The 14098-nt window shown below is 44.7% G+C and overlaps 1 protein-coding gene across 3 annotated transcripts; it reads left to right on the top strand.

Moving 5' to 3' along the window:
* The first annotated feature begins 1948 nt into the window (after window positions 1-1948).
* On the top strand, window positions 1949-12158 carry zc3h13 (zinc finger CCCH-type containing 13). Of its 3 annotated transcripts, none has more exons than XM_014332934.2 (20): window positions 1949-2111; window positions 2772-2948; window positions 3105-3208; window positions 3309-3423; window positions 3553-3664; window positions 3807-3973; window positions 4121-4269; window positions 4348-4548; window positions 4682-4849; window positions 4980-5323; window positions 5456-5914; window positions 6298-6546; window positions 6628-7111; window positions 7292-7488; window positions 7797-9032; window positions 9150-9815; window positions 9907-10050; window positions 10278-10478; window positions 11169-11332; window positions 11443-12158. In XM_014332934.2, exons 2-20 carry the CDS (start codon window positions 2781-2783, stop codon window positions 11644-11646), a joined length of 5532 nt encoding a protein of 1843 aa, XP_014188420.1. In that variant the 5' UTR covers window positions 1949-2111; window positions 2772-2780; the 3' UTR covers window positions 11647-12158. The 3 variants fall into 3 exon arrangements, with proteins under 3 accessions (XP_014188420.1, XP_042075853.1, XP_042075852.1); XM_042219919.1 differs by having other exon boundaries at window positions 1973-2140; window positions 4688-4849; XM_042219918.1 differs by having other exon boundaries at window positions 1973-2140.
* Window positions 12159-14098: the final 1940 nt, after the last annotated feature.

Genomic DNA, 14098 nt, shown 5'->3' with positions numbered 1-14098 from the left:
AAATTGTCTTCTTTAAAAGGCACTTCAGAGTTTGAGTTTATCTCCTCTGTCTTGTTTCAAAGCTTCCATTCTAAGAAATTCAGAAAAACATTTTTATTGCAATACAATGTACAGGTCCTGTGGTGATAATACAATATTATAAAGGCAACACATGCAATGAAAATGCGTTCCTATATCGTAGCTTTCGAGGTCTCAGTGGCATAATTCATCACTGTATGCGACAAAGGTAAAACTGTGTGTTGTGAAATATTTATTCACACTATACAGTTTATAGTCTGCAGAGGTTATGTCTGACCAATAATTCAGACAAAATAATTACAAAGATCTGTTAGTTTATATTTAAATCACAAAGGAGCTCATTTCAGTATTCCAGTCAAAGACTCTTGGTTATAGAAAACTTTAGCAATTTTCTTTAGCAGCTGAATTGAATTCAAAACAAATATCACACACAATGGCCTTCGCTCAGTGTTTTACAGTGTTTCAACCACTTTTTTTTTAACAGTACACAACATCATTAAATCTCACAGTTTACAAAAAGACTTGTAAAACCTGCTCATTTTCTTGCCAAAGACTTTATAAGAAAATAGATATCTCGAAGCCATAAAACCAGGGCGTATATTAATATAGGGTGTGTCCTTTTAGTTTTATTTTCCTCATAGTTTCCAGAGAAATTTGTTTTAGGATGAACTTTGTTTTTTCTGACAAAGTGTGTTAATCACATTTTTTTTAATGTGAGAACTTTTTTTGGTCAAGATGACTACAATAATAAAACACGTTTGTACAAGCCTCACTGTTCAAATCATACTTAAGTGGTGTGGTCATAGCTTGAATGCCAGGTTATGTAATCGTGTCTGTGTAAACTCTAAATCTCCGGAGCAAAGTCAATGATAACGAATGTTCCAGAAAAATCACCCCGAGGCAGTCTAAGCAACTTCCTCTCCCCTTCCCTCAAACAAATGAACTGATTTAGCATCTGTCCGGGACTTTTGAGACTGAATTAAATGTCTGGAAAGGTCTCTTGTGATTCAAGTTTATTTTCTAATGTCCTCCCAAATGTCCGCACCTGTATCTCTACCAACTTCCATTGCAGTTTCTGTGCACTCCAGCCTCTTCTTCAGTCTGTTCCATGTTAGAGGATTTTCTGTAAGACAGGAGAAATTATCTCCAAGAAAAGAAACAGACTTGACCATCGCACAGTGGAACAAATTCTCTTTCTAAATAAAAACCAAACAGGACAACCTTAAATGCATCATGTTTTTACTTTACAAGTTCATAAACATTTTCCCTTTACAGTTCACAATCAATTCTACTCCCAGGTCAAAAATATGTATAAGAAAAATATAATAATAATATTTAGAAACCTACCTGGCCAGCTGTCCAGTGATTAATTGCATAAGTACATGGAGGCAGGACCTCACAGCAGAAGCATACTCCTTAATATGTTATACATTATTATATGTATATTATATGTATTTTTCATCTATTGTATTTACAAACAGCAAGAAGTTACAAGCAAAGAAAGACCACACCATGGCACATGCTTAAAAATGGAAAGTTTATTGATCAAATTTATTTATTAAAAAAATAGACATAATTTTTTCACCCCAAAAAAATACATGTTCAAAGCAACACGAGGTGGACCAATATCAGACAGTCATAATGAAGCAGTACACTTTATTTTGTAAATTCAAGCTGTTCTTCATATTTTTGGCCACCAGATGTCACCAGAGATGACTGTGTTGAAAAGTTTCGGCATCAATAAGCCAGTATTGAAATATAATGTTTTTTCTGCTACATTTACAAAACAAGTTTTCCCGGCAGCTAGGTCTCAATGGGCCATCTTTCAAGATTTATATCTTGTGTATGTGTGTAAGCCAACGCAGAGGAACTGGGGAAAAATGTAATTAAAAGCTGTACACATGAACAGGCGGTGGCGGTAAATGCATCGCCGCGGAGGTCGAGTTCCTCATTCACAAACCACAAAAGAAGAAGGAGCTATGACGCGCACTCTCCGCCAATATGAAGGCACCCAGGGCAGTTTCTGCCTTTGCTTTTAAAGAATAAGCCTTGTAATTTTTTTTACAAGTGCTAAATCCGCCAGCCTGATTAAAGTAGGTGTGACACCGAAAAAATATCTTGGGTGAGACCGTGTTTTCATTTACAGATTAGCATGCAGGCTACTGGAGCAGGCTAAGATAGGCCCCGCGCTGAGATAAAACATGACACAGTTAACTTTAGCATTAGCCTGCATTCGCTTGTTTTATTCTAGTATGAGATATGCAGAATAATTAGTGTTAATCTACGACGCTTTTTGAATTTCAGAAGCATCCTGGTTAGTTAAAGATGGTAAACAGCACTCAGTTCTTGTAGTTAACGGGGAACTTCAGCTTACTTAAAGGTAGCATGCGTTGTTGCTCGCTATAAGTTAGCGCAGAGCAGCTGCACTGACGGCAGATATTTGCATGTGTTTATGTTTTGGATGCTCCATTATGCACAGGAGTACTAAAGCATCCGGGTAGGCCATGTGATTATCAAACGGTTGCAACAGTAACAGTGAGAAATGGGTTTTCGGTTGCAGTTTAAGATCGGTTGTAGGGAATGAATTAATTCAGGGAGTTTGAGGGAATCGCACTGCAAAGAAAGTTTCCTGCCAGACTTGCTTTGTTTTTTGTTTTCTTTTCTTTTTAAGTCATTTTTTTTCTAAAGTGCCAAGTTGTAAACATGCAGATGATTAAAGAGAGTTCACTGAGCGTTGTTTGTCATATTTGCAGTCCTGCAGAATGTCCAAGATCAGGCGGAAGGTAACAGTGGAAAATTCAAAAACCATATCTGACAGCAGCAGCAGCAGCAGCACCACAACCAGCAGCAGCACCAACCCCGCTGCTCCGTCCCGCAGGCCAAGTGTGTTTGAAAGGCTTGGACCCAGCACTGGGAGTAATGCTGCTGATGTATGTATAACCCAGAGGTCAGAGAGGGTTTTCCCCCTCCAGGGGGAAATCTCCAAGTCTCTGTGTCTTTGAATTAATATGGCACAGTGCTCTGTTTCTTCTTTGGCCTGGCTCATCTGTGTTTTGTTTTTTTGTTGTTGTTTTTCTTTTTTTTAGAGTCACTGTAGAAATTGGCTGAAGACTGGGAATTGCAGTTACGGCAACACTTGTCGCTACACACATGGAACTCAGCCACGAGGCAAAGGATTTAGCTTTAGCCGGTAAGATGGCTGCGGTTATTGAATTTGTATTGAGTGTTGCTTTTAAAATCAAATCGACCTTTGTGCATGTGTTTTTCTAATCTCTGCGTTAATGAAACAGGTCAACCGAGAGGCCCACAGGTGATCTGCGGGAGAGGATGAAAAATAAAAGACAGGATGTTGAAGCAGAAAACCTGAAACGAGACCTAGATGAGCCCTCGTCCCCCACAGTAAGAGTGAGTCCTCTGCTCTTTTGGTCTTTGATAATAACGCATTTCTGAATGAAGAATCTAGTTTAGATTTGAAATCACTTTGGAAATTTTAGTACATTGTGCAAAACGGTTTGTTTGTGTGTGCTACTGTAGCAGAGAGAGTCCTCCAGAGGCCGACACAGAGAGAAGGAGGATATAAAGATAACAAAGGAGCGTACCCCAGGCAGTGAAGAAGAACCCACAGAGTGGGAAACCAATCGTGAAGGTTCGGTGTTTTGTTTTGATGACGTTTAAAGGGAAATTGACACATTTATTTGTAAATACCATTTTGATGTTGTGGATTGAAACCCTCTTCTCCATTCCAATTTTACTGTTTTGTTTTGGGGTTTTTTTCCATTAATTTTCAGACTCTGATATCGGTGATTACGACTATGAGCTATCCCTAGAGATGAAGCGTCAAAAGATTCAGCGTGAACTAATGAAATTAGAGCAGGAAAACTTGGAGAAGAGAGAAGAAATTGTCATCAAGAAAGACGAAACTCCGACGAAAGCCAGAACCACAGCCTTGCCAAAGGTAAGCGATGAGATGCTTTGATTATTTCAATACGTGACCTCTGGATTTCAAAAGTATTAGCACAGCTCACTTCCCCCATTGAAGTAGCTGTCTGCAAGGGTGGTTGTCATCTGAATTTTAGCTTGATCTGTCACATTTGTCCTTCAGGCTTCCCCTGAGCAGTTAAGCTCCAAAGATTCACCCTCATCCAGAAAGTCCAGTGGCTCGCCAAAACATAAACGGGGAAACAAAGGGCTGGGCTCGGGGAAGAAAGAAAAGAAGGCATCAATATCCTCACCTGTTTTAGAAACTACCAGGTAGGGAAGAAAAACAAAATATGAGACCTACAGATTTGATGAGGTTCTGATAAATATTTTCCGTCATTCTTTGACCAGGTCTTCGAAAGGAAGCCACAGCAAGAAGAAAGGGCCCCGTACCCCCAGTCCCCCTCCACCGGTCCCTCTGGACCTGCCCGTGGTCGGGAAAAAACACAAAGGCAAGCACAAAAATAAGGAGAAGTCTGACGAGAAGCAGAAGGAGGGTAAGGATCGTGGACGAGATGCAGAAAAACACAAAGAGAAGAAGGAAAAACGCAGGTAAAGTGGGGATTTAGTGCATCCTGCAGCGTGTGTATGTTTTTAATTCGTTGAGTCATATTCACAGTTATCCTGAGTTATCCTTTTCAACTTCCAGTGCTCGCTCTTTATAATGTCACCTTTTTGTTTGAAGAGACAGATCTGACAGTTCCCACAAGGCCAAGAGGTCTGTGACATCAGAGGAGCGTTCTGGTAGTGTGTCATCTCCCTCCAGGGGTGCGTCGCCCTCAGCCAGGAAGAAATCTACCTCTCCTAAAGCTTCCTCCCATAAGGCTTCTATCTTGGCATCCCCTCCTCACAGGTGAGCACACAGAAACCTTTTTTTCCAGGGCTGTAGACATTGCAGGATCACTCACCTGTACTTCTTTCTTCACAGTTGGGTAAATATTTGATCATGACAGCCAAGAGGAAATAACCTTTTGTCACTGCAGGTCTCCTTCTCCTCCACGCCACCAACGCAGCCCCACTCCTCCCCGTCACCGCTCGCCTTCGTCCCACTCCGGTTCCTCTGCCCAGCGGCACTCTCCCTCTCCTCGACGCCGTCGTTCTTCTTCCCCCATCTACCACAGAAGCGCCACCGCTCAGGCCTCCGCCTCCTCACCTCAGAGCTCCCGGCGCTCTCGTTCGCCTCCTGCTTCTCATGACACCTCGTCACCCCATCGGCGGTCTGACAGGTTGAGCCCCAGCCGGCGCCACTCCAGGGGCCGCGAGAGGAGTCGTGGCGACAGAGAGAGGAGTCCTCCCATCCAGGACCGCAGACATGAGCGCAGAGATGGTATCGTCATCTTCCATTACTGGATTTCTATTTATCAGTCTGTTGGCTGGAGCCTTGCTTTAAAATATAGGCTGTCAATTAAAAAAATGTAAATTTATCTGCTATTAAGCTATTTGTCTTTTCTCCACACAGATAGTCACAGCAAACGAGAGAAGGACAGCATCCGTGACGACCGGGACTATGACTCTGAACAGATCCCCCGGGATGCCCGTGACGACCGGGACGCTCGAGATGCTCGTGACCGACGGGACGCTCGTGACCGAGGAAGGGAACCAACTCGAGATTCTCGTGATAGCAGGGATGTGAAGGACTTGAGAGAGAGCAGGGTGGAGACCTGCTCCAGTCGAGACCGCGAACGGGAGCGAGAGAAGGACCGGGAAAAGGAGAGGGAGCGAGAAAAGGAAAGAGACAGAGAGAGGGAGAGGATTGATGCACACAGGAAGGAGGACCTGACTCAGGATGACAGGAGCTACGGGAGAGGGCATGGACGTGACGATGGAGGCAGAGGAGAAGCAAGGACTGAGAGCAGGACGGACAGAGCTGATAGGAATGGACGAGGTAGAGGACGCGCTAATGACATACCTGAGAAAGGCAAGTAAATAAAAGCAAAGTGATTATTTTCAGTCTTTTTAAAGAATGAATTTGAAATACTGCTGTGAGTTTTGAGAGTGTGTGTGTGCGGCAACAAAAGACGAGACATTTTGATAATAAGCTGCTGGAACATCTCATATCTAATGAGGGAAATTAACAAAATAATTGAGAGTGAAAAGATGACTGGAGATTTCTGCGTCCCATGATCAATAAAAGATTGGAAGGATCTGCAGAAATCTTTTTTACGCAAAGGAAAAGCAGAAATGCTAGCTAAAATCTTCACTGTATCCCAAATTTGATGGTAATTGTTTTCCCTCTTAGTCTTTTTGGGTGACTGTCTTGAAATATATGTCAACCCATTTTCTCATTTTTCCTTCTGTTAGGCTCCAACAGAAACTCTCGGGGTTCCCAACTGGAAAGCAGCCATGACAACTGGGAATCGCGGAGCAGTGCCGTTCGTGAACGGAGTGTGGAGAGGAGCACAGATCGCAGTGCCAATGAAAGAAGCTCTGACAGGGTGTCAGACCGAGATCGCTACGAGTGTGAGAGAAGAGGGGAGCAGACCAGAGACCCCTCGTATGACAGGAGAGGAGGACATGGAGAGCGGGATCGCAGAGACAACCGCGAAAGAGGTGAAGATTAGAAGCCCGCACATGATTTCCTTCGTTAAAGTGAGTGTGTAGTTATTCATGGCTGGTTTCTCTGTTTAACAGACCAAAGGGCAGCTTCTCCAAGCAGACACCAGGGGAGGCTGGAGGAGTCTGAGAGGGACGAGAGGAGGGACGAGCGCAGGACTGAGAGAGCTGAAGACAGGAGAGACGACAGGACTCGCGAACGGGAGAGGGAGCGGGAAAGGGAGCGGGAGAGAGAGAAAGAGAAGGAGAGAGAGCGGGAGAGAGAGAGGGAAAAGGAGCGGGAGAAGGAGAGGGAGGCGGAGAGGGAGCGGGAGCGAGCCAGGGAGAGAGAACGAGAGCGAGAAAGGGAGAGGGAGCGAGAGCGAGAGAGGGAAAGGGAGCGCGAGGAGCGGGAGAGAGAGAGGGAGAGGAAAGAGAGAGAACGGGAGAGAGAACAGCGCGAGCGGGAGAGACTGCGGGAATGGGAGGCCCGAGAGAGGGGAAGGGAGGAGAGGCGGGAGAGGAGAGACGACGCCAGGGATGAACGGCCGGTTCGAGACAGCCGGGATGATCGCAAGTTGAGGCATGTGTCAGTTTTTAATCCGTGTATTTGTGCGACTTTTTTAAATAGTCATCCGCACATAATCCAGCAATTATTTACAAAGTAAAGTTTCCTGAATGTTCAGATTTAGTTTTATGTAGCCGTTATCGTGCTAATCTCCAAATACTGATCTGCGCTTATTATAATGTCCTCTCCTTCTAGTCGTAAGAGGCCCAGGATGGATAGCAGCCAGAGTCCCCGATCCTCTCCTAAGCGAACGACACTGGACCTCAGTCCAGCAGACAGCGACGACTACAATAGTGCCGAAGATAAAAGTGAGCGCCCGATTGGCCGAGGGCAGGCCAAGCTCCACCCTCAGCCCCTCCTCCCCAGCCCAGTGTGTCTGCCTCCATCTGACAGTAGGGAAATTCTTTTTGAAAGGGCACACTTATATTTTAATGGGGGGTTGCACTTTTATACACATCCTTCTGTAAACGTGTGTGCTCTGTGTAAACACTTTGAAGTTTCATTTCTCTTTGTAAAATGTGCTGGTGCTTTGGAGTCACTGGCTGTCAAGTGAAAAGAAAATGAAAGAGCTTTCATGTCAAAGTTCTCCTTTAGGTTAGATTTTCCTTTCACTGCATTTTCAGCCGATACCTCCAAGGAAAAACTTCTGTACTTGACTCCAATGCTTTAAAAGTGCTGAACGTGTTTATGTGACACACAGATGGGGACAAGCATCGTCTGCTGAGCCAGGTGGTACGGCCCCAGGAGCCGCTGTTACGATCGCCGCCGAGAACTGCCGCATCCGATGACAAGCCCACTCACTGGAAGGATGAGGACCGCAGGGTAGTCGGGGACAAAAGGGAAGCACGCGGTCGCCACGAGGACCTGGAGCCTCGTGGGGAACGAAGCAGAGGGGCCGACAGGCGTGGAGAGCACCTCTCAGACGCACCTTCTGACTTGCGTACCAGAGGCAGAGATCCTACACCACCTCCGCATCTACCCCTTGCCGCTGCCACTGAAGACAGAGAAACCAGTGGTTCCCAGTTGCATGAGGAGGGGAAAAAGAAGACAAAGTCACAGAGGAAGGGCTTGAAGAAGGGTCGCAAAGACGAAGAGACTGTCGCTGGCAGCGCCCTGGCTGCTGCAGGGGACCGATTCAACCCCGAGCCCCCATCTGGGGCTTCTGCAGACGTGCCTCCACCCTTACATTCTCCCAGGAAAGGGGCAAAGAAGAAAGCTCTAGAGCGAAAGAGGAAGCGATCGCGAGGGGCGGAGTCTGAAGCATCCGAGGAGGAAACTTCAACCTACCTGCCACACAGTAAGAGAAAGAGGGGTCCTCGGACACCGCCGCCCTCAATGAGACCTGATCAGCGAGGCGCTGGAGGGAATACAGAGCGCTCTCCTCTCTCCAAAATGGACAATTTCAGTGACTGGTCAGATGAGGAGGTGACAGACCGGGGAGGCTCGCTGGAAACACTTGCTCCTTTGGTTTCTGCTGATAGGGCTCCTGCTGAACCTCTCAGGAGAGGTGGAGGCCCCAGGATGGGCCGGGGTAATCCACCACCCATTGCACCTCTGCTCTCCCAGGATCCTCCAATGCTGCTGCAGACTTTGCCTCCGCAGCCTCTGATGTCCCAACCGCTGCTCCGCAAACCCCCACCAGAGCAGACGCGCAGCAGCAGCATGGGGAGCAACCAGAGTCGGACATCGTCTCGACGCCTGCGTTCACCCTCTAACGAGTCAGCCCACAGAGAAGATCCCCAGGGCCCACGATCGCGCCGGGGCATACTTCAAGGCACCAACTCTCGGGACCGGGAAAGAGAGCGGGAGCGAGAGAGGGAACGGGAGAGGGAGCGAGACCGCGAGAGGCCGGCGGCGAATGACCCTCCGTGCTCTGAGAGGAAGTCCCGGATTGATCAGCTGAGGAGAGGAGAGCCCAGCCGTAGCACCTCATCAGGTAAAAGCCTCACCTGAATCCTGAACGTGACACAGAATTGCACACATCCTGTACTACCAGGATCACTCTGAATTTGACCTATGTTGATTTATTTATTGATTTATTTTTTTAATTTAGACCGGCAGGATTCTCGCAGCCACAGCTCCCGACGCAGCTCTCCTGATTCTGAGAGGCAGGCCAGGTCCAGGTCCCGTGCCGGCTCCTACGACAGTCGAGAAAGGGAAAGGGAGCCGTTTGAACGGGAGAGGGAAAGAGAGAGGGAGAGAGAACGCAAGGACCTCCGACCTCAGCAGCAACAGCAGCAGCCTCTGCTTCTACAACAGCAACTACAACAACCACCATCAAGAGAATGGGAGCCTGAATGGCCAAGCCGGGGGCGGGAGCCCCTGCTGATGCGTCCTGGTCGCGAACCTCTCCTTAGGGAGCGGGACATCCGGGACAGGGAACGCTTACTCCCCGAAGGACTCATCCAGCAGCATGAACGGGAAAGGGAGAGAGAACGGGAGAGAGACAGTCGAGGTGACCGAGGTGTTGACCGAGGTGTTGACCGAGAGAGGGAAAGGTTGATGATGATGGATATCACGCCCCACGGGGACCCCAGGGCTCCAGTACGAGGGGACATCAGAGGAGACTTGCGAGGAGACATGATGAGACAAGACAGGATGGATTACGAGCCTATGCTGCCCAGAGAAGCTTTCAGTCCTCCAGAGCCCGAGAAACCAAGCAACAGTCCCCATCTAACTGGAGATCAACGGGAGGTGGAGAAGGCAGACAGCATCGATGGTAAGAAGATAAAAATGTGCATAAATGGGGTTTTTTTCCTTTCCTGTTTTTCCTACAAGGATTTTAAGAAAACTGTGTGTGGTGGTTTTAGGAGAGGATGATGGGAAGGAAGACGATGTCCAGTCTATGGCATCTGTTGGCGAGGAGTACGAACCTATCAGCGATGATGAGCTGGATGAAATTCTGGCTGACAGCCAGAAAAAAGAAGATCAGCAAGAAGAAGAGAAAATCACAGGTACAATAAAGACATTCTGTGGATAATACATACACACATGAAAGTGTGTCGTCAGTTTCTCTCCCCTCTTTATTTCTTTATTTTTATTTGATTGTCTTGAATTCTGACAGGCCTGAAGTTCATCAACTCTACAATTAATAACAATTGAGAAAATGCAAAGTATTCAGTGGAATTTTCTCTGGTGATCTTTAACAAATGAAGCCTCTGCCTTTGTCGTGTGCCGACAGGTCCTCTGGATGTGATAGATGTGGACTGGTCCAGCCTGATGCCCAAGCAGAAACAGGAACCGCGGGCAGCGGGGGCAGCCTTGCTCCGCTTCACCCCAGGGGCGGTGCTTCTTAGGGCAGGCATATCCAAGAGACTTGCTGGCCCAGAACTCCTGGAACAAGTCAAAGAAGTGTGCAAGTCTGAGCTGGACGATCCCAAAGGTGAGTTGGGGACATAAAAACTGGATGTATTGAGTCAACAGTCAAATCTCATTAAAGGAAAAAAACAATTTTCTGCAGAATACGTATGTGGTTGGAGGTTGGAGGCCAGAGAAGAAAAGTCGTAGGCTTTTGGATACTGTGGAGGGGACGTTTAAATTCATGTCTGTACCTCTAGACTGAAAATATGAAGTGGCATGCCACCGGCAACTTAATAAACTGCCATTCCCTTCCTCCTCTCCTCAAGCGTCATCTCCCGAACTGAAGCCGGGATCCAACACATGACAACGTGATTAAATGTGCATATGTGTTCCAGATATTGTTGCAGTTATTGTCAGCAGATTAGACATGGGACCCTCTCCGTCTCTGGACAGCTGATATAAGCTGGCTAAATGACAAGAACATTGTGGCAGCTAATGTTAGGTTCGAGTGGCCTAAAATTCACACCTCACAGTTTGGTTACATTTTCACATTGTATGAGTTTATTCACTAACTGTAACAGAGTTACATCCACTTCAAAGACAGTTTCACTCATGCTGGCTAACAGCAGAGCTTGTCTGACTCCTTGACGCGGATCAGGCTCCTTTTACTAAGTTTCACAACCTCTTCCAGAAGAAATAAAGCTGAACGCTTCTTTTTTAAAAATTCCTGTTGATCCATCAAATTAAACCTCTGTTGTCGTCATCTTGGTAGATGCTGACAAGCTCTTTGAGCATGACCTGGGAGCCTTGAATATGGCAGCTCTGAACAGGCGGGTGGAGAGGGCAGGTTTATTGAGGAATCTGGGGCCGTGCTGCAAGGCCCTGTGTGCTCGCAGGGACTTCGCCATCCGCCGGCAACTGTTGAAAAACGAAAAGGTATGTGCTCTCCAGTTACAGACCTAAATTGAGATCAACATATTGTTTATTAATCTTAAATGAATGTGCTTAAATCTTTTAACTCTTAGCTCTTAACTATTTTTTCTCAGGGTCTATCCAAGCATGACCCCACCACACCTGTGGTGGACAATGAACTCCTGCAGATGAGCATGCGTCTCTTCAGAAGGACCATGGCTGGCCAGGCATCGGCCCCGGAAAGGTCGGACAGTGGGTCGGCACCAGCAGCTGACATTACTGAAGCTGGTAGTGGTAGTAAGCTCAGCACAGCACAGCCTGAGGTCTGTGTGTCCTGAGAGTAAAACACATCAGAGGTGAATGCTTCTAGGCCTTTACTTCCTCTCACTCCTAACTCTGTTTCTCGCTGTCTCATTTCGTTACATACGTAGCCTTTTTAGTCACGAGAGGGGAAAAAGGCAATGTTATGACTCTTTCAGTTATTTGTTTTTCATGATGTGTTCCATAGACTGATAACTAGCCTATGGAGGGGTGCAACTATCCATGTATGAGAAATCTAAAACGCCTAAAATGACTTCATGTTTTTGTGGATTTGCAGTGTTTTAGAGCAGATTTTTAACGATCAGTTTCACCTGCCTGACAAAGATTTGTTTCCTATGTTGTGCATTGGTTAGTACAACTGTGCATTAAAATGGTTAGATGTTGATTATTTTTTAATTTTTTTTTTTTTGTAACTGGTCTTTTGGTTTGTATGAAACGACTGTTCAGCCATGACATAATGGGACACTTAATATTGTTCTGTTTTTTTTGTTTGTTTGTTTACACCATAATACATGAATCCGAGTCTATAGCATTGGCTGCAGATTTTATCGACTCACAACAGTGAAACATCCTGCAGGAACTTGAAAGAACATTTCTCACTAAAAAGCACTGCCAAGCTATTCCTTCACTGAATGTAATTAGTTAAAGCTTTTAGTTTGTGGAAACACGCTTTATTTTTTGTGTTTCTTTTAAATGGTTTGGCAGTGTCTTTCTTACAGGAACTGAAGGGAGTGCAGATCACCAGGTCACGAACATGAACGAGTGGAATTCCTCTTCTCACGAGCCCACATCATCCATGATGGAGCCAAAGCGCTCCCAGTAGGAAAAGACAGTGTACTGCTTAGGAAATAATGACTGAAAACAAGCCATTAATCTGAACTTCCAATCTGTCATGGAGGCGGCTAAACAAGGTCACGGTAGTCTTGCACAGATGGATAAGGTGCACCTTTACAATGTGGTTGTATCAGGAGACAGTTGCTAAACAAAAAACGCAAGATTTGCCTTATGCGTGTGCTGGGATAATTTTAAAGGACTGAAAAGATTAGGAAGGGGCAAAGTACTTTTGTCCTAAAGCTCTGGATTCAACGTGATCCACCACCCAATCCAGCTCCATGACAGGAAATCTCATTCCACTTCTCCACCCATTCGGGGTCAGCGCCTATCCTACACCCAGTTTTCACATTTTGACTTCTACTGAAAATTTCTGCCAAAACGAAATTGGCAATAACACAATACCGTAAATAAATAAAAATTTTCCAAAATTGGGACCACTTACTAAGGAAAGGACTACCTCATGAAACCCTGTCCCACTGAGGAAACCATTCATCTGCTACATAATGTGTGGCTCACGGTGTGGGTCGGTTTCGAGAACTAACAGGAGTGGCAGAAAAGCAGTATCGGTAATTTTATCGACACAGAGACATCGAACTCAGTTTCCCATTATTTTTCAGTTTGACCATGACTCTGGTTTTACAGAAAACATTTTTACAAATTTTTTTTGTCCTTGTCTCTAATATTCGAGTAATATCTGGTTCAATGCTGTAATTTTTTTTTTTTACTGTAAAATAAATATTGACATTTTCACAAATAAGGACAAACGTGATGAAATCTTCAAGCAAACAAATTTTTGAGGTAAGTTCTGGAGTTTAGCATAGAATTACCACCACTTCATGGGTGATAGGTTTATGAGTTTGTCTCCATATGTGTCTACAGAGGAAGTCTTATGACTACTCTTTTTTTAATGCATTAGCATTTTATCAGTGTCATACTAAAAAGTAGATAAGCCTTAATATCGGGAAAATATGAAAAAAATTAAAAAACAAAACTGTCTTCGAAAAAACATACACTACTCAGGACTTAATTACCTGAAAAGATTTTTATGCTACAGTGTATGATACTATTAAAGTTTATTTGCCTTCTGGTTACGATTGTCCTGTTTACAAGGACAACATTGTAGTTGATGTTCACAGAGGTATGATATGATATGGCTTTTAAAAATGTAATCGGCATGAATGAGTAGTAGTGATTTTGTCATTTGTATTGATTTTTGTAGAAATTCGTGTAAAAATTTGATTGTGTTAAATTACATATTCTTACTTGTAGACATGACATTTTGTGTGATTACACACATCTTTAAATTATAAGCACAGCAATTCCTTTAGTAGAAAAAAATGATTACAACCATTTTTAATTTAATTATGTGGAAAAATTTGTTTAATTTCACATTTCTTTACATGTGCAAAATAACCATGTTAGATATAGTATATACTTAAAATATGTATACTGAAAACAAAGATATACATTTTTTTTTAAAGTTATTTAAACATATTTGTCACCATCTGTGATTTTAATAATTAATTTTACCTTTCTAGTATATCTGAGATTCTTAGAAGTAGACATATCAGTAGAATTTGGATGTTAACTAAAGTTTCAATTAGGATGCCTGAAATGTTAGAAGAGTTGTAGGTA

This window comes from Haplochromis burtoni, unplaced genomic scaffold (genome assembly GCF_018398535.1).
Source record: "Haplochromis burtoni strain Fernald_Lab_line unplaced genomic scaffold, NCSU_Asbu1 Contig_40, whole genome shotgun sequence".
NCBI classification, from domain to species: Eukaryota; Metazoa; Chordata; class Actinopteri; order Cichliformes; family Cichlidae; genus Haplochromis; species Haplochromis burtoni.
This window is presented reverse-complemented; position numbering and strand designations above follow the sequence as displayed.

Coding starts and splice junctions, on each gene's coding strand:
- zc3h13 (XM_014332934.2), top strand. CDS start 2,781: ATGTCCAAGATCAGGCGGAAGGTAACAGTGGAAAATTCAAAAACCATA. Junction 3,665..3,806: donor GTGGGAAACCAATCGTGAAG/GTTCGGTGTTTT, acceptor ATTAATTTTCAG/ACTCTGATATCGGTGATTAC. Junction 9,033..9,149: donor CAGCCGTAGCACCTCATCAG/GTAAAAGCCTCA, acceptor TTTTTAATTTAG/ACCGGCAGGATTCTCGCAGC.